Below are 18632 nucleotides of genomic sequence, written 5' to 3'. Positions count from 1 at the left end.
TTCAATGCTTCTTTGAAGGTGTTCCTGTAATGCTCTTTGCCAATAATCCAATTTTATTGATTGCAATAAAGGCAAAGCTAATGGGAACATCTGAATAAGAAATGCAGTGTCTGTAGTTAGACGCGCAAACATTTTTTCCAGCACTTCAAATGTTATTTTTAATGTGATGACCACAAACATTATTTGTTCATTCTTCTGAGATGTTCCCCATTTGTAACACAGAAGGTTTCAAGATGTAGGAAATCCAACATTTGATAGAAAACACTTTTATTCAAAAACAAAAACAAAAGCATAGACTAATAATATTAGGCTATTTTGATTTCCCAATTACAAAAATTCACATCTATATAAAAAACAATGTTTTTTATGACAGCATAAAAAACAAATAACACACTCTTACAGGTTGTATTCACTACATTGGCTGTAGGACTGCCAAATGACCAAAGAAATGTTATCAGCAAGATGGTGTGAAAGCGTACATTTTTTGTCTGTTAGCACACACTGCTAGTTACACCAATGGCAGAAATCAGGCAGTTAGAATAGCACGTGGGGAGCTTTGCAATAGTGTGAATATACTGTATTGCAATACAAGTGGTAGCTCTAAGGGACATTCTGAGCCACTCTCAATAAGGGTGTATTTATTACAGTAGCTGTATTCTCGTCGCTTTATAATATTACGGTAGAACCACTGTACTCACACAAACTGTTTTACATAATATGTTCTGAGTAGCTTTGTGGATCTTGAGAAATTCTGTGACATTACTGGCAATAGAGGTCTCACTGAGTCATCAGATTTGATCAGAAATATCTTCATTTGTGTTCTGAATATGAATGAAGGTCTTACGGATGTAGAACAACATGAGGGTAAGTAATAAATGACATAATTTTCATTTTTGGTTGAACTAACCCTTTAAGGCAAGTGTAGCTCTCAGATTCATGAAAACAACATCATTGACCCAAAAGAAAAGAAAAGATCATATTTGATATATGTAACAGAATGGCATGTAAAACAAACGCAACATGTATTTTCCACCGTCGTCTTTCAAAAGCATCTGTGTTTGGCACAATATTTGTGTAGGCCTATATAGGCCTATACAATTATCAAAACTTGACAAAGAAAAAACATTTAAAAAAAAAAAAAATATTTTAAAATCAACTTCTCATGCCAGTTTTGCCTTTGGTCTGCATGTAGATTGGTTTTGCTGAATGACCCAGTGGAAACAAACAGGTTTATAAGGGTGCTCTTGAATAAGTCAGCCTTGTTTTTGAGTCATTTGCTTCCCTCAGTCTCTTTGGGAAAAGCAGTATTGATGTTATAATGTCAACTATAGTGTCAAGGATGTCACAAAATAGGCCAAACATTTCCCGCTGGCTGTCCTTGTGTCAGAGAAGTTCTAGCTCATCTCCATCTCCTGTGCAGCTGATGATTTAAGAGGAACAGAATCAAAGCCATCTGATGTTCTCTGTAAAAGAACAGAATTGTATTAAGTCTATATATGTCTGTTAATTCTTTTAAGTATTATTGTAATATTAAAACATGTATAGCGTAGTTTGTGCTACAGTACATCTAAAACGAAGTCTGTCTTGTGAGTCTCTCCTCACCTCTCTGGAAAATGACTTGATCTTGGTGAAGAAAGATTTTTTGGAGAGGTAGATGAGGTCATCCTCTGCATCTTCTCCTTCCATGATGGCACAGCTATCAGCAGCTGGAAGTTCACACTCCTTATCTCCTGCAGTCATCATTAGCTTAGAGTACTTATACTGCAGCCTAAAGAGAGGGCATTAATACTCTTATACAGCTTATCTATTAATATGAATAGATCACGAATTCCTGATCAAAACCTAAAATTCTACACACACTGGGTTTAAGAACACTGGTTTTTAAAAAAAAAAAAAAAAGCTTTTGCTTGGAATAACTATATACATTTTATTATATTTTAATCACATTATAATATATCTCTTCCTTACAGTTTACAACAATCGTTAGGACACATTTCTCAATACTTAGGCCACTCTTCACACAGTTCTTAATGCACAGCAGTTAATGTGAACCATGTCTACACAACAGTACACAATTATTCCGAAGTTTTCCCCTTTGAATGGATGATATTGAAATTGAAAGACTAATACTTGTGTAAGTGTTCCATTTAATCTAATTGCCTTTATAATATTTGATTTTTTAGATTCAGAATATATTTCCTTACAATATTACTGTAGAAATGTAGCATATTTCTGTCTTTTTCAGTTTTGTATCATGTTATTGTTTTGAACTTAAGTTTAACAGTTTTGAAAACAGTATGTAAGCATGTGCAAATTTGTTGTTTGTTGTGTCGAAGTGAGAAAATAATTAAGGTAATTTGAAAGATGTAGTCAATGAATGCTTTCTCACTGTGAGAAGAGTTTTGAAAAAGTGACCCGAGTATTGAGAAATGGGTTATAGTGATTGTAAAAAAAGAATAATAGAATAATACTAGAATAACAGCTAGGCTTTATTTATTTTAAAGTCAGCATAAAACGGAATTAGCAATAGTCTTTTCTTCCCTATTGTGATGTATATACAAATGAAACTGCTTCTCAAACTAGAAAAATCATAGGGTGGGAAGATTCGGAATTGGGAAGATTCATGAAGATTTGGAGCACAAATGCATCTGTTTTTTGAATCAGTGTATCAATGAATCTGTGTTTTGAAATCGGCCATCACTAAATAAGTCATTATTTTGTTTTTTTTGGCACACCAAAAATATTCTCATCGCTTTATAATATTAATATTGAACCACTGTACTCACATGGACCGATTTAAATATGTTTTAGTACCTTTATGGATCTTGAGAGAGAAGTGTCATTGCTCCCCTTAGAGTCAATACTTAAGAGTCAATACACTGTAGACTCGTTTCCATCAATACATCACCCATTTTTTAGATTTTCATTAGATCCAATTAAACCTAGGTCATTTCACATGTATACTGCTTAGTTTTCCACTTCAAAGATTCTGTTATTGGATGTTAAAGTAGCAGTTTTTGGCAAGGCTAAATTTCTGTGCATCCCTAATATATATATGTGTTTTTCACCATGTTTATATGCATATCTTCAAGACTTTTCTGAAAGATAATAAACTACATATCACATTCAGTAATGGACTCTCACTTGCGTGTTCTTTTCCAGAAGTAGCAGCTAATTGTAATGAGCAGTACGGCAGCCACAGTTCCAATGGAGACACCAAACTTCAGCCAGAAGTCCAGTGTCACACAGGCACTAATCTGCTGAGATGGCAGCGACACCCCGCCTCTGCACCTTAGAGGTTGCTGCCACACATAGGTAGTCCTCTGAGAAATGCAAACACATTTTAGTCACATTTACATTAAGTTGTGTAAGTGCTCCTATATTAAACAGGCTTCCCAATTCATGTTCTTGCACCTCTCATAGTACTAGGAACTATAAAAAGGTTCCTCTGGTGCGAAAGCCCCTATACAGCGCTAGTCTAGACAGGTAATGAGCACAATGTAGCTAACATTTATGCATTAAAATGTTTTTTTTTTTCCGAAATGTTGCAGGGATATGTAACAAAGTATTTATCATAATGTACTTTTAAAAAACAAACAATTCATGTCAAAAATATATCTGTGCTGCTGTTATTCATAAATACCAGTAGGGATGTTGTACATTGAGGACGCCGCCAGAAATAGAGCCATCATTGTCCCAATGTGTACTAAGTCAGGTACTTATTACACTGGCCCGAATCATGTATACGATATACTGATTCATGACCTAGGGAGCTGATTAACCCTATGTCTTTCTTATCCGAATCACACCTGAATCAGATCATCAGCTCATTAGAAGAGAGCTCCATGAAGTCAGGTGCATCCTGAGTGACAGGGTCCCTATGCAGTGTTCAGTGTTCTCACGCACTTTACACCCGTGAACAGCCTCATATAAACACACCTGCTCCGGACTGGAATCTTAAGATGGCGAAAAACCCTTTTAAGCCCACTTCGCAGCGCACTTACAGTTGAACCCATCGCTCAACAGAGTGTCAGATAAGAGAGTCATACAAAATGTGCAGAGCGGGGAGGCGCAAGGACTGGAATTGGGAACCCCTGTTCTATAAACTGTCTATTTCAGACTGGAAAAATTGTTTCATTCAGTCACTGTATCATGATGTGAGCTGACATGTACCTGAATTCCTTGGATACAAGCACTCACAATCTCCTTATAGTTCCTCTCAGAGCAGAGAGGACAGGCATGCTGTGAGCGCCACAGGAAATGGAAGGAGCAACCGTCACAGGTGCCCTCTGAGCAGTTACTAGACCAAAGACACAGAAAGAAAACAATAAAGAGTGATATTCCTCCATCCTTTGTTGTTTCAGAGTTGGATTATACATATGCAAAACTTGTGTTACAGTACAGTTCTAAACCATACAACATTCACCACACACTTTCATTGGGCTTGTCTTGATTAGTCTTAATTTTACATTTTTTTGGGAAAAGCCCCAAATATAGGAAAAATTCAAATTTAATTTTTTCTGGTAAAAATTGTGATTGCGATTTAAAATGCAATTTTAAAAAATTCTTCAGGTTTGCTGTGATTGTTTCCAAGGCTGCACAATTTGGCCAAAATTTTCATTGTGATGATGATGATTATTATTATTACTAAATAAAAAATAACAAAAAAATAAACACTGGATTATGAGCTGCTCATGTACAAGAATACAGTGGCACGTTTCACTCTGAAACATGCAGCACATATATTTATGAAATTAAATTGCAGCCTTTGTGATTTGATAATCACACTATTACCATTTCAGTTTTATTTTGATCAAACATGCAGCCCTAACCAAAAGTAAAAGCTATTTTCATTTTGTACCTTGGTAGGGAAATATGGTCTTTCCCTGTTACAGTGGGATCACATCGGAGCCTAATGGAGGTCGATCTTCCGTTTTTACATGCTTGCGTAGTTTCTCTAGATCTGTTGACACCATTAATGAGAAGAAGATAATATTACAGATCAATCTGAAGAAAATCAACTGAGATACTGAGTTGAGGTCAACAAAAAGTGTATGTGAACAAAATAAAAGCATAAGGTGAGCACATATCACTGAAAATACTCACCTGTAGTAGAATATGACATCCGGCAGCTCTGATTCAACAGGAAAGTTGCCGTCCAATGACGAGATGTCATCAAATTTGGATTCAGTGGTCACTCCTGTGTATAAAACATCTGATGAATCCCTAGGGCCAGCTGGGATAGGTTTACTTGATAGAGATTTCAAAGCAGCAGTAGCACTCACCAATTAAAGTGTCTCCGATAGTGAAGGGCTGAGAGGACACAACGCTCTGACCCCTGATCTCAGAAGGCACCACAGTAGACTGACATATGTAGCCTTTTACATCCCTCTTGCTTTCAGTCACATTCTCAACACAGGATGCAAGAGCCCTGTTCTTGATAAGAGACAGACACACTTTATTGAGCTTTTACTACTCAGACTTCACGGTTTAAAACTTCATCTGGTCTAATTCTCTTACTTCTGTTCCACACAGTGCCACACTGAAATGGTGGACATATTGCAGCCCTTTACTGGTGAAGCGTGGGCTGCTTTGGAAGCCTGTGACGTTTGCCAGTGGAGAGAAATCATAATGCAAGGTCTCTTCTTTATGATCAAGTGCTAATGTACAGTCACTCATGCACGCAGAACGGCCCTGTGGACAAAGAAAACAAACATATGTAACAAGAACTGAATGGATATATAAAATATTTGTAAAGTGTATATCATCATAAGGAATGTTAATAAAAATATGCATGCACAATAAAAAGAAAAACACTAATTCACTTAAAATGAATTATTATTAGTAAAAATATTTTATTTTTAAATATTATAATATGTTGTAAATTATTTAATTATGCTGTATTACTTTATATATAATTTTAATAATTTGAAGAATTTCACTTTAGTAAGTATTCATGAGGGATAGAGAAACTCTTCAAAAATGATTAAGGCTTGGTTTCACAGACAGGTCTTAGATTAAGCCAGGATTAGACCTTAGTTCAGTTAGGACATTTAAGTAGCTTTTATTAACATGCCTTGAAAAAAAACATTACTGGTGTGCATCTTGAGACAAAACAATGACGCTGACATATTTTATGATATGCCAGTGCAAGTTGCTTTCAGTTAAAACAGCTTAAACATGCATTTTAGTCTGGGATTAAATATCCACTGTCTTACAAGTTTGACTTTTTATAGATACAGTGGATTGGAGAATTATTATTTCTCTTCAGTTTTTATTATTAAAGGAACACTCCACTTTTTTTGAAAATAGGCTCATTTTCCAACACCCCTAGAGTTAAACAGTTGAGTTTTACCGTTTTCGAATCCATTCAGCCGATCTCCGGGTCTGACGGTACCACTTTTAGCATAGCTTAGCATAGTTCATTGAATCTGATTAGACCGTTAGCATCGCGCTTAAAAAGTTCCTTGATTATTACGCCTGAATGAGAGTATAGTTCCTAGCCATATCAGCCTAGAAAATCATAACTTTTTATTTTCCGTCGGTCTTAGTACACGATTTAACTACAGAAGAGTCAAGTTTTAAATAGGAAAAATATCAAAACTCTTTGGTCATTTTTAAGCGCGATGCTAACGGTCTAATCAGATTCAATGAACTATGCTAAGCTATGCTAAAAGTGGTACCGCCAGACCCGGATATCGGCTGAATGGATTCGAAAACGGTAAAACTGTTTAACTCTAGGGGAGTTGGACAATGAGCCTATTTTCAAAAAAAGTGGAGTGTTCCTTTAACTCGTTAGCTTTTTGAATCAATAACTGTTTACCAAAACCTGTCGACTGACAACAGTCCCACCACTAGAGGGCTTTAAATCTGCAGTGAGCTGAAAGAACAGAGGCCTCTCACACAGAATGGAAAAGACCACAGGGCCTAAAAAATACTTTTGTATAGGCAAGGCAAGGCAAGGCAATTTTATTTGTATAGCACATTTCATACACAATGGTAATTCAAAGTGCTTTACATAAAAAAGAATAATAAAAATAGAACATAAGGAATAGAAATAACAGTAAAAACAGAGAATTTTGCTATCTGGATGGAAGAGCTAGGAAGTCTCAGGGAGTTTGTTGTTGTTGTTGTTGTCGTCCATCAGAGTTGGATCTAAACTACTCCACACCAAAGGAGTATTTTTAATTTATCAACCGGAATATTCCCATCAACACTTTATTTTCCGTCAGAGCGGATCTAAACGGATATCCGTCAGAGCGGATCTGCACGGATCTTCCTCGCACCGGAGGGATTTCCAAAATATTTGCCAGGTAGCTGTGCGTTTAAACAGTACCCTTCCAGACAAATCTTCCTGGACTAACTCTTAGAGCTGCATCCAAGGATAACATGGGACTTTATTTTCCGTCAGAGCGGATCTAAACGGATATCCGTCAGAGCGGATCTGCACGGATCTTCCTCGCACCGGAGGGATTTCCAAAATATTTGCCAGGTAGCTGTGCGTTTAAACAGTACCCTTCCAGACAAATCTTCCTGGACTAACTCTTTAGAGCTGCATCCAAGGATAACATGGGATGAGTGTTGTTATAAAATAAAGTTATGTATAATTAAATGAAATATTTAGTAGGTAAACAGTATAAAAAGACGTTTAATAACTTAAAAAGATGTCCAATAGCTTTTTTGTTCATTTTTGGTTCATTTTCATTTTGAAATTGGTATCAAGAATTGTTGCATTTCTATGTATATGTGTGTGTGTATATATATATGTGTGTGTGTGTGTGTGCGTGCATTTTTGTGACATATCAGGACACAAATTTGTATAATGACATGGGTATGACAGGTATAACATGTCCCCATTTTTCAAAAGGCTTATAAATACAGAATGAGTCTTTTTGAGAAAGTAAAAATGTGCACAGTTTCCTGTGATGGATAGGTTTAGGTGTAGGGTTGGTGTAGGGCGATAGAATATACAGTTTGTACAGTATAAAAACCATTATGCCTATGGAATGTCCCCACAGTTAAAAAAAAAAACATGTGTGTGTATGTGTGTGTGTGTGTGTGTAATCATAAGTAGTGCTTACTTCATTACTGTAAGTATTGGGTCCACAAGGTATGCAGGCTTCCTTTCCTACTGGCTGCTCAGGCCTGATGATGGTATTTGATGGACAGTTTTTACACACTCCAGTGCCGTTCAACATGTATTGTCCTGGAGGGCAGGGCACGCACGAGTCAGTATCAGCCAGAGCACACTGTCGACATTCTGATGCCACACCCCCAATCACATTAGTGAGGTGAACAGAGTAGATCTTAGCAAGGTCAGAGCTGTATTCATTTTTCTGTAACACAGAAACAGATTATCAAAGGCTTTTAATGTCTAAAAATTCTAAAAACAGGAAGGAAGTGAAAGATGCTGTTATAATCTCACCATGCTAAAGAGCCCAGTGCGCTGAAAACCCCAGGTAAAGCTAACAGTGTTGTTGCTTTTAATAAGATAAGAGTAGGACTGCTTTCCTGTAGTGCCTAACCAATTCTCCACAACCATATTATTCCTTTCATTCTGCCCCTAAGGAGAGATGTAGACAAATTTTAGAAATTAAATCTCTGAAAAATAAGGCAAAATGTTATAATGGTTATATTATACATTACAATTTAAAAGTTTGAGGTCAGCAAGAGTTATTTTTTTTTAAATAAGTTCAGTTTTATTCATAAAGGATGCATTAAACTGATCTAAAGTAATATTACAAAGGATTTCTGTTTGAAATAAATGCCATTCTTTGAACTTTCTATTAATCAAATAATCTTGAGAAAAAAAAGGATTCCACAAAAATATTAAGCATTTTATTGTAATAATAATAATAAAATTAAAAATGTTTCTTATGTACCAAATTATCGTATTAGAATGTTTCTGCTGAAAATTAATCACAGGAAGAATTGACATTTTAAAATAGAAATGTTTTTACAATGTAATAATATTTCAAAATATTACTGTTTTTAATGTATTTTTTATCATAAGAGTCTTATTTCAAAAACATTTGAAAAGTTCTACAGACCTCAAACTATATATATATATTTAACAATAATAAGCAACACTATTTTGGAAAAGTAAGCTAAAAGGCAAAAACATGAGTTACAATAAAAAGGTTTTTAGAAAAAAAAATCAAATGTTCAAGCTCTAATTGTAAACATCATATAAACTATAATATATATTATGATCAAACTCACTGCCATGAAATACAGTTTACAATCAGCTGTACACTTAGTTTCAAACACAAATGTTATACTGGAAAGCGTGACTCTCTCATTGTCTCCACTCAGGAAATGAGGCAGGCTGAAAAAAGGAAATAGCAAAATGACATGAACTGAAGAAATTATTAACCCAAGTTTATGTCTCTGGCATTAGTTATGCTGATGCTTCATTTAAAGGGTTAGTTCACCCCAAAATGAAAATTCTGTCATTTATTACTTACCCTCATATTGTTTCACACCCGTAAGACCTTCGTTAATCTTCAAAACACAAATTAAGATATTTTAGTTGAAATTCGATGGCTCCGTGAGGCCTCCATAGGGAGCAATGACATTTTCTCTGTCAAGATCTATAAAGGTACTAAAAACATATTTAAATCAGTTCATGTGAGTACAGTGGCTCAATATTAATATTATAAAGAGACGAGAATACTTTTGGTGCGGCAAAAAAAACTAAATGACGACTTATTTAGTGATGGCCGATTTCAAAACAATGCTTCAGGAAGCATCGGAGCATTGTGAATCTGTGTGTCGAATCCTGGTCGAATCTGCAGTTCGGAGCGCCAAAGTCACGTGATTTCAGCAGTTTGACCCGCGATCCGATTCATGATTCGATACACTGATTCATTTATGCTCCGATGCTTTCTGAAGCAGTGTGTTGAAATCGGCCATCACTAAATAAGTCGTTATTTCGTTTTTTTGCTGCACCAGAAGTATTCTCGTCGCTTTATAATATTAATATTGAGCCACTGTACTCACATGAACATGGATCTTGACAGAGGAAGTGATATTGCTCCCTATGAAGGCCTCACGGAGCCATCGGATTTCAACTAAAATAACTTAATTTGTGTTCCAAATATGAACGAAGGTCTTGCGGGTGTGAAACGACATGAGGGTAAGTAATAAATGACAGAATTTTCATTTTTGGGTGAACTAACCCTTTAACATATTGAGATCATTAATAAGATGCAGTTGCTTTTTGTTAACATATGAGAGCAGTGTGTGCTCACCTGTATCCAGGAACTGTGAGCGTCAGCAGCATGTAATCAGAGTCCTGATCGCTTGGTGTGGTGTAGATGTACTCACCCGCAACCTCCCAGCCTGATACAACAAAACCCCCATAACTCAGAAACTCCTTTATAGCAGCATCTATGGCAAAACAACTCTTTCAAAAAAAAAAAAAATCCCCTCAGTGGCTCATTTAAAATATACCTGTGCTCCTCTCAGTGCTGCTGTATTCTGAGCTGAAGACTGAACTCTTCATGTTGCTGGGCATCTTGTTCCACCATTTATACTCAAAGCCCACGACTGGCTCCGTTCCAGCAGGACACTCAAAACATTCTGAACACATGTGACACAGATGATGATTTTTAATAGTGAATTATGTTATGGTTGCACTGAAATAATATACTAAAGCACACATTTAATGTGATATACGCATGTTGTGTTGTCATCTAGAGATATAACACTGATGCATATGATGTTTTCACAGGTGAGTGTAATATTTATTGTTCTCGGTCCAGTTGGCTTTGTCTCTCTACCTGTCCCGTTTGAATAGAAGCCATGTGAGCAGGGTTCACAGTTGGAGGTGTTGCTGGGGAAGAATCCTGGATTGCATGGAGGACAGGCCACCATCTCCCCTGAGGCTGGGAGCTGCACTGCCTTCTCCACACTCTCACTGCAGATCTTGGGCTCGATCCACTTATACATCAGCTGCGTCTAAAAAAAAAATAATAATAAACAAAAACACCAAAAAAATAAATGGCTGATTTTTTTTTTAGCTATGTCAGATGTTGCCCAATACTGCCATCTCCTTGCAGCAGATATTCACATTTCTGGTGCCGTTTTGACTCTTTTACACATTTTATAAGTGTGTTGCGAGTTGGGTACAACAACTGATTAAAAAAAAAAAAAACATGTACGCCCATACAACAAGCGCATTTCACCCAGCACACAGTTGTTTTGGATGTTTTATAAGTTCTGTTGCAAAATATACATCATAACTGTTTTGTTTGTTTGTTTTGTATCTTTAGGTTTGGTGTTAAAAATGTGAACCAGGACTAAAAGTATCATTTTCATTTTTAGTCTGTACCGAAAGAACCAAGATAACTGAACTACAAGTATGAAGACACCATTAGATGAATAAAATCAAATAAACAACAAAAAGTGTGGTACCTGACCATTGGAGTCACATGGTGTGTGAGTATAGAAGTAATCAGTCGTCTTGCAGGGGGGTCGCTGTAGACAGGTTCCAGAACCAATCCCTGGAGTAACACATACAGGAGAGAGGAAAACGCCAGTGGCGTTAGGAAAAACACACACACGCTCATTTAGATAAAGTGATAAAACACAGTAGGCAAATCTCATAGCGTACAGGCACTGGGCCATGAAGGTCATTTACATGAATATTTACTTTCATGCGGTTACATTTAAATGCTTCATCAAATCTATGCAGATGTAACATTCAAAACTTCAACGTTCAAAAGCATTTATTGGGTGACCAACAGTACATTTGGTTAAATGTTTTGTTAAATATGTATTTTTGTAGGCTATTTATGCACAATTCTGTTAGAACCCTTGTTATTACCGACACCGGTGGCCATTAAGTGAACTGCAGCCAGCAACTTATTGCACGTTGTTGCACTAATGCACACGTAAGAGCCTGAAAGGGTTAGTTCACCCAAAAATGAAAATTCTGTCATTAATTACTCACCCTCATATCGTTCCACACCCGTAAAACCTTTGTCCATCTTCGGAACACAAATTAAGATATTTTTGATGAAATCCGATGGCTCAGTGAGGCCTGCATTGCCAGCAAGACAATTAATATGTGACGAGAATACTTTTTGTGCACCAAAAAAAATTTAAAAAATAACGACTTTATGACCATATCTAGTGATGGGCGATTTCAAAACACTGCTTCATGAAGCTTTACGAATCTTTTGTTTAGAATCAGGGATTCGGAGCGCCAAAGTCACGTTATTTCAGTGAACAAAGCTTTCATTGGTTCACCACTGGGGGGCGTGACATTGGCAGTTTGATACACGCTCCAAACCACTGAATTGAAAGAAAAGATCTGTAAAGCTCCGAAGCTTCCTGAAGCAGTGTTTTGAAATCACCCATGACTATTGTCATAAAGTCATTTTGTTTTCTTGGCGTACAAAAAGTGTTCTCGTCACTTCATAACATTAAGGTTGAACCACTGTAGTCACATGAACTGTTTTAAATATGTCTTTAGTAGCTTTCTGGGCATTGAAAGTGTTAATTGTCTTGCTGGCAATGGAGGCCTCACTGAGCCATCGGATTTCATCAAAAATACCTTAATTTGTGTTCCGAAGATGAACAAAGGTCTTATGGGTGTGGAACAACATGAGGGTGAGCAATAAATGACAGAAATTTCACTTTTGGGTGAACTAACCCTTGAACTTGATTCAGTGCCCTGATATAGTCATGGCAAAGTTCTTATTCTTTCTTATCTTAGAAGTAAAACCCTGGAAATGCCCTCGCAGCAACATTTTCCACACTTCTAATAGTGACGTTTAAACGGGGTGAGAAAGTGGCAGTGAAGAAAGCATCTGACCATGTGGATATTTGCACCAGCTCTCTGAGATTCACTTCACTTCGACAGATGAGGTAATTAAAATACACTGTTATGATAGTTTGATAATAAAGTATATTTGAGACTAGATCTGGCAATGCATGACCCATTGACATTACAGTACAGAATAGCTCCTTCCACATTATCCTGATTATAAGCATTCATTTCATGTGTCATTTTTTCTTTTTTTTTAATAGTTTTTAGTTTTGTTACAAGCTGTTGACAATACAAAAAGGCATTAATACATTAGAATTCTTACATATAGTCCCTTTAGCCAAAAAATATTTATCATTTTAATACCTTTTAACCTTTTAATATTTTTTATTTCATTACTTTAATTAATAAAATATATTAAAAAAATATTAATCATAAAATACAGACTAACAAGCATCAGGATCATTACAATTATACTGTTATATATAATATTCAGCTAACACAAAACATATAGGCTATGTCTAAGTACAGAGGGTAAATAACACAACTATCAGAGATAAAGATAAAATGACATGGAGCACAAACAACAGCAGCTGCTGACCCCGATGATCAGCCTGAATTAACATTCATGGTTATTTTCTTTGAAAAAAAGCTGAGACACACCTGAATATTTATCTGCCTCACAGGGTTGACACGCAGTGGCTCCCTTATTAGAGTATGAATTGGCAGCGCATGGGATACAACGGGCAGCCCCTGGTTTATCACTATAGGTACCAGGCTTACAGTGAAAACACTCAGATGTATACGAGACCCCTGAGAAGAAAAGGGCAATTGTTAGTTTTTTCATGCATCTAAAAAGAATTCCCAATATGCCAATATTTATTTGAGGTAGTACACAAATAACTGTGGTGGATAAATACCTGAGATGGCAATGTTCTTCAGTAGAACCGGTTTGGCAGTGTTGGCAGCCAAAGTAAAACCCGTTGTTCTCCAGTACAAGACATTGTTACCACTGCTCAGCTGTACCTGGTTAGACAGCACAAAGAAAAGGTTTTGAGGCTTCCACATATGCTCTCAAAAGATACTTATATACACAAAGACTCACATAATGATAATCCCAGTCACTTTCGGATATCTTCATCCAACGACGTTGAGAGTCTGTAGACTGACACTGGTCATTCTGAACCTGATAACACACATATTATCATATCCCATATCATGCAAAAAAACATTATCAAGGTATAAAAAAATGCAATTTAACTGACCATAACGCCTTTAAAGTTGTATATTCTTTGAAAAAAATATCTGGCGAAGCCACAGTACTTACATAAAACTCAAAAAACATGTTGCTGTCTGGATAGAAGTACTGGAAGGACACAGATCCAGGCTTCTTTAAACTCACAGCATAGGAAAGAGTTGAAGTACATTCATCTGTGTTAGAGGCAACATAGTCACCTTTCGGGATCCATGTTGAGCTGCACAAATGCAAGAGAAACATGCAGTGGGTTCCCATTAAAGCAAAATTTCCACAAATGTCAGTTCTTCAAATTAATTTAAATCCAAATAACCCAAGGTCTCGACTCGTCAAGCACTTTTGCATTTACTATTAAACATTATGTGCATGCAATTACAGTTAAATGAATGTTGAATGGCTCAGCCATCCACTTGATCTTGAATTCTGAGCGCTAGAACCCTTTTGCATTTTCTGAATGCAGTAGTTCTCATTTTACATACATATGAGTCACTCACTTGGAGCAATTTGTGTAAGTGTCTCCAAAGTTCATATTGATGCCATGGCTGATAAAGCCAGTGGGCAAACCGTCCCACTCGTCGAAGGCGACACCCGTCCCAAGAGAATAGGTCCCTGCGACGCATTTCTGACACTCTTGAGTCCTCATGTCCAGAAATTCGCCTTCATTACAGGTAAATGCTGACAACAGGAAAAAATACACAACACAGTTAAAGTATCTTAATGCCTTTCTAGATTCGAAAAACCCTTCAACTAGTAACATTGCATGCTATAGACAGGTCAATTAATTTGTATCTAGTGTGTGTGTTGTAGGTACTCACTGCATTGGGTGCCTTTGACTGGATCAGGTAGACCAGTGCATGTCTCTGGCTTGTTGGGTATTGCCACTCTCCATCGAGAGCCCAAAACATCACAGTCTGTGTACTCAAAATGGTAATCAGACTGCAAAATAATAAAACATACAATATCAACTGCATTAAAATGTCTTTCAGTGTCATTCAGTTTGGAAATAGAACCATGTAAAAAAAAAAGAAGTGTTTTTTTTTTTCAGGGTTAATAAATTGTTGGCACTCTTGGACAACCACATCAACCTTAATCATTAATGACTGAAGTATTTATGTAAGAAAATTATATTGTGAAATCATCCAGTTACTGTCGCATAAAAAAAACAACTGATAAAACGATAAAGAAGCTGACGCAAAGTGTTTAATAGGCGGTTACTCGACAAATAAGTAATTAAAATACATGAACATGTTGATTTCAGTTGGAATTATTTATAATTTTACTTGTATATTATCATAAAGCTTCCACTAAGAAAAAAAACAGTCTTGGTCATTTTCAGTATTGACAGCTGAGACACTAATCTTTTTACTTTGTGCTTCAAAGACATAAAACAAATTTGTTGTCACTGTACAAACCAACCCTCTGATGTTGTAGTTACTAACATCTTGTGATTAATATGCCTCTGGATTAGACATCTTTGAAAATACTGTGCCAGATCAATATTTGCCCTCTAGGGCGGATCCACCCACTAGCGATCAACTTCAAGGATGTCTTCGTATCCTAGTCTAAACAAACAGTCTTTAACGGGTATTATTTACTCACCATTGTGCAAAGAGGGAGAAGTAGATGAAATAAAATCTTTAGTAAATAAACCTTTAACACCTCCAAACATTCTGTTTATCTATTTATCCTAATTTGACTTAACATAATAATCCACTAAGATACTTAAATGCTTAAAGGTGCGGTTTAAATGAAACAATTAAATGAAATAGTTTGTACATGTTGACAGCTAACTCCCCCCAAAGAAAAGGCAGCTGGCAAGACTCATGAACCTAAATTAACCTGACTAAATGGCACCTGAGGTAACAGCAGACACTTCACAGAGCAAATCAGAATAACCCATGTGGAATGAAACAAGATTAATTGTTAACAAACCTCAACATGACAAGTGGTAGCGCTTCCTATGTGCTTTGTGTTTGTTCAGCTACGTTAGTTAGGTTATGTTTAGTGAGGAGAAAGAAAGAAAGCAAGCAAGAAAGAAAGAGCTCTGAACAAGCAGTCCACATCATAATATCCACATCCATATAAATGATGTAACTAAAACACCATGCCAACGGAACAGAGTGACATTTGTTTCTATGGTGTCTTGTAGGGATCCAATTACCTGATGAATCTCTTACTCCCACAGAAAACATTTGTTGCCTGTGTTGTTGTTGTTTTTCACAAGGTCATTGGCAAGGTCTACTTTTAATTATATTTGCAATTATAATAAAATTAGACAATAATGTTATTTTTGCATGTGCACACACACACACACACACACACACACACACACATATATATATATATATATATATATATGAAGACTCTAAGTGCAAAAGCCTCTAAGTGCCATCTGAAATTGTATTCTAAAATGAGCATTTTTATCAAGCTCAAATGTTTATGTTCAGTTATTTCACTTTAATGGCAATGAAAATGACCTATTAATTAATTATGAGCTTGATAAAAATGCTCATTTTAGAAGAACATTTCAGACGGCACTTAGAGGCTTTGCATCTGAAATCTTCATATATATATATATATATACACACTGTACTTAGGCCTAGATCTGCTACACTGCTGCATGAGTGAGGATACATCTGAAAAATGCGAATACGGTGAATAGAATTCAAGCTGCTGCAAGGAAAGTAGGGAGAACCACCTAACAGATCTAGGCAGGTGGTGCTGGGGAAGGTGGAGGGCTAGGAGAAATTCATGGCGCTCTGCAATGAGTTGATCTGGTTCGGGACAGAAATAAATAGGTTATGTAGGTAGAACAAACATAGCGATTGGCCAAAACAATCGGCTTTATGTTAACCAATCAGCTGCTCGTTTCATGACTAAACTATATATATATTTGAAGTTAACAAATAAAAAAATTAACAAAATAATTAAGAGATTGAAAGGCCTGATTTCTGTCATGTTGTGGTTAAATCTCCATATGGCCATGTTCTGAGCAAGTCAGTTTATTTATTTATTTATTTATCAGTGCGTCTAACAAACTTTTGTTTCACTGCCAGTACAGGAAACAAAAAAGGTTGACTGACCATTACAGCAGATGCCCTTTTCACACAGCTCTCTAAGGCAACACGCAAGCTTATCTGGACATGATAAGGTAAGTGTGTGATGTGACCCACTTCCATGAATATGCTCACTCTTATTCAAACATGATTATTTCCTTGAACAAACCGAAGACAGAGCGGAAACAAAGGTGAACTGCAACAACAAGAAAATTTCTTTAAAATTCAATATATATCCTGATCAGAAAGGAAACATGCTTGATAGGAAAGTTGATACTGATGCATGTGAGCTTTTTATTAACTAAGACAACATCCAGCCCACGCCCCTTATGTGCTTGCTTATTTGCTCATATATGCTATGTATTTTTATTTTTTCATTTGTTCCTGAATATTTTCATATGGTTTCTTATATGTAAAGTGGCATAATGTGAAAAACAAGCTTCACTGTGTAAAGTCTGATGAAGTGTGTACAATACGATTCTCAGCACGTGAGCAAAACAGGTGCCTTTCATTTTCTGATCTGGGAAGAAACTATGTTGAGTGTATTTCTATTTATGGAACGAACACAGTTTATTTATATAGAAAGTACTGGCCTAGGCCTAGTATGATAATGTTTGGTGTTTATAATGATCAATATCCCATCAGCAACAGCATTAGCTCACAAATGTGTTATTCTGTCGATTTGAGTTCAGCCAGTACATCCTGTCAGTCAATAAGTAGGTAATGATGTAGAAGTAATAATTCTAGCAGCTGTCAGAAGTAAACAGCAAATTAATAAAATAAAAAAGTGTATAGGGCGAAACACATAAAATTACATTAAAAGAATATTGTAGCGTTGAAGTCTCAGAAAATCTGTATAATGCACAATAGCATCTTACCTCTTTGCAGCTGGGTAATTCCGTTGCCTCAGTTAAAAGTAGAAAGGGGAGCAAAAACATAACAGAAACGCTTTGCGTTCCTGCAGTGAAAAGCACATGGCTTAAAAACATAGCTGTTTCTATAAGATATGTTCCCTTCAGACAAGGTGTGTGACAGAACAGACGTGCTGTTAATATATTGCTGCGCTTTTATCCTGACACTGTTTGCACATACTACGCGTGTAACGCGCTCAGCTCTCCTATTGGTCAGTCTCTTTGGGATGAGTCCCAACTGCAAACGTGTCCATCTTGTAGCCTATCTAAATGAATATTCGTTAAGACTCAACAACAAAAAATAACACAATTATATTAGTCCCTGGATTTTATAACGAGTCGATGGCATAAATTATAACATGTATTTGTTGATATATAACTGGAAAACATTTAGCAAATTTTGGGGAAACTGAGCAGCAAATTATTTTTTTTTTTTGCTGTTGTAAAAAAACAAAAGGGTTAATAACCAGTTAATCAACGGTTAATACAAAAGTGTACACCCAACTGTTGTCTGTAATTTAGGCATATAATTTATTTACGCCTCGCGCTGTGTGGTGCAACAGAAACGAAGCACCCAGTTGGTTTCTAGGCAACGGTGGGAGGGACAACAAAGTTGCAAGTAAAAAAAAAATCCC

The 18632-nt window shown here is 36.3% G+C and overlaps 1 protein-coding gene and 1 long non-coding RNA gene across 5 annotated transcripts; one reads left to right on the top strand and one right to left on the bottom strand.

Annotated features, from left to right (window-relative positions):
* The first annotated feature begins 733 nt into the window (after positions 1–733).
* LOC137027055 (uncharacterized) lies at positions 734–5657 on the top strand. Its single transcript, XR_010895984.1, has 3 exons — positions 734–864; positions 3163–3315; positions 5536–5657. It is a non-coding gene; the product is annotated as an uncharacterized lncRNA (long non-coding RNA).
* Positions 863–18608, bottom strand: elapor1 (endosome-lysosome associated apoptosis and autophagy regulator 1). 4 transcript variants are annotated; one of them, XM_067394829.1, is made up of 23 exons: positions 17965–18055; positions 16729–16804; positions 14846–14966; positions 14525–14705; positions 14103–14250; positions 13881–13961; positions 13696–13801; positions 13439–13588; positions 11419–11507; positions 10785–10962; positions 10456–10584; positions 10254–10344; positions 9223–9328; positions 8426–8563; positions 8082–8336; positions 5521–5694; positions 5286–5436; positions 5107–5200; positions 4862–4963; positions 4174–4300; positions 3145–3323; positions 1603–1768; positions 863–1463 (listed from the first exon to the last, which is right to left on the bottom strand). In XM_067394829.1, exons 4-23 carry the CDS (start codon positions 14671–14673, stop codon positions 1395–1397), a joined length of 2682 nt encoding a protein of 893 aa, XP_067250930.1. In that variant the 5' UTR covers positions 14674–14705; positions 14846–14966; positions 16729–16804; positions 17965–18055; the 3' UTR covers positions 863–1394. The 4 variants fall into 4 exon arrangements, with proteins under 4 accessions (XP_067250930.1, XP_067250926.1, XP_067250929.1 ...); XM_067394825.1 differs by lacking the exon at positions 16729–16804 and having other exon boundaries at positions 17965–18608; XM_067394828.1 differs by lacking the exons at positions 16729–16804; positions 17965–18055 and adding an exon at positions 16192–16457.
* Between the last annotated feature and the right edge of the window lie 24 nt (positions 18609–18632).

The sequence above is a fragment of the Chanodichthys erythropterus genome, chromosome 9 (assembly GCF_024489055.1).
Source record: "Chanodichthys erythropterus isolate Z2021 chromosome 9, ASM2448905v1, whole genome shotgun sequence".
NCBI classification, from domain to species: Eukaryota; Metazoa; Chordata; class Actinopteri; order Cypriniformes; family Xenocyprididae; genus Chanodichthys; species Chanodichthys erythropterus.
This window is presented reverse-complemented; position numbering and strand designations above follow the sequence as displayed.

What these genes read in the sequence shown, in the direction of transcription:
- elapor1 (XM_067394825.1), bottom strand. Translation starts at nt 18,075, where the DNA reads ATGTTTTTAAGCCATGTGCTTTTCACTGCAGGAACGCAAAGCGTTTCT. An exon ending in CAGCACTGAGAGGAGCACAG is followed by an intron (nt 10,345 to 10,455) that starts GTATATTTTAAA and finishes TTGTTGTATCAG; the next exon opens with GCTGGGAGGTTGCGGGTGAG. An exon ending in TTCTGGAAAAGAACACGCAA is followed by an intron (nt 1,769 to 3,144) that starts GTGAGAGTCCAT and finishes CCCTCTCTTTAG; the next exon opens with GCTGCAGTATAAGTACTCTA.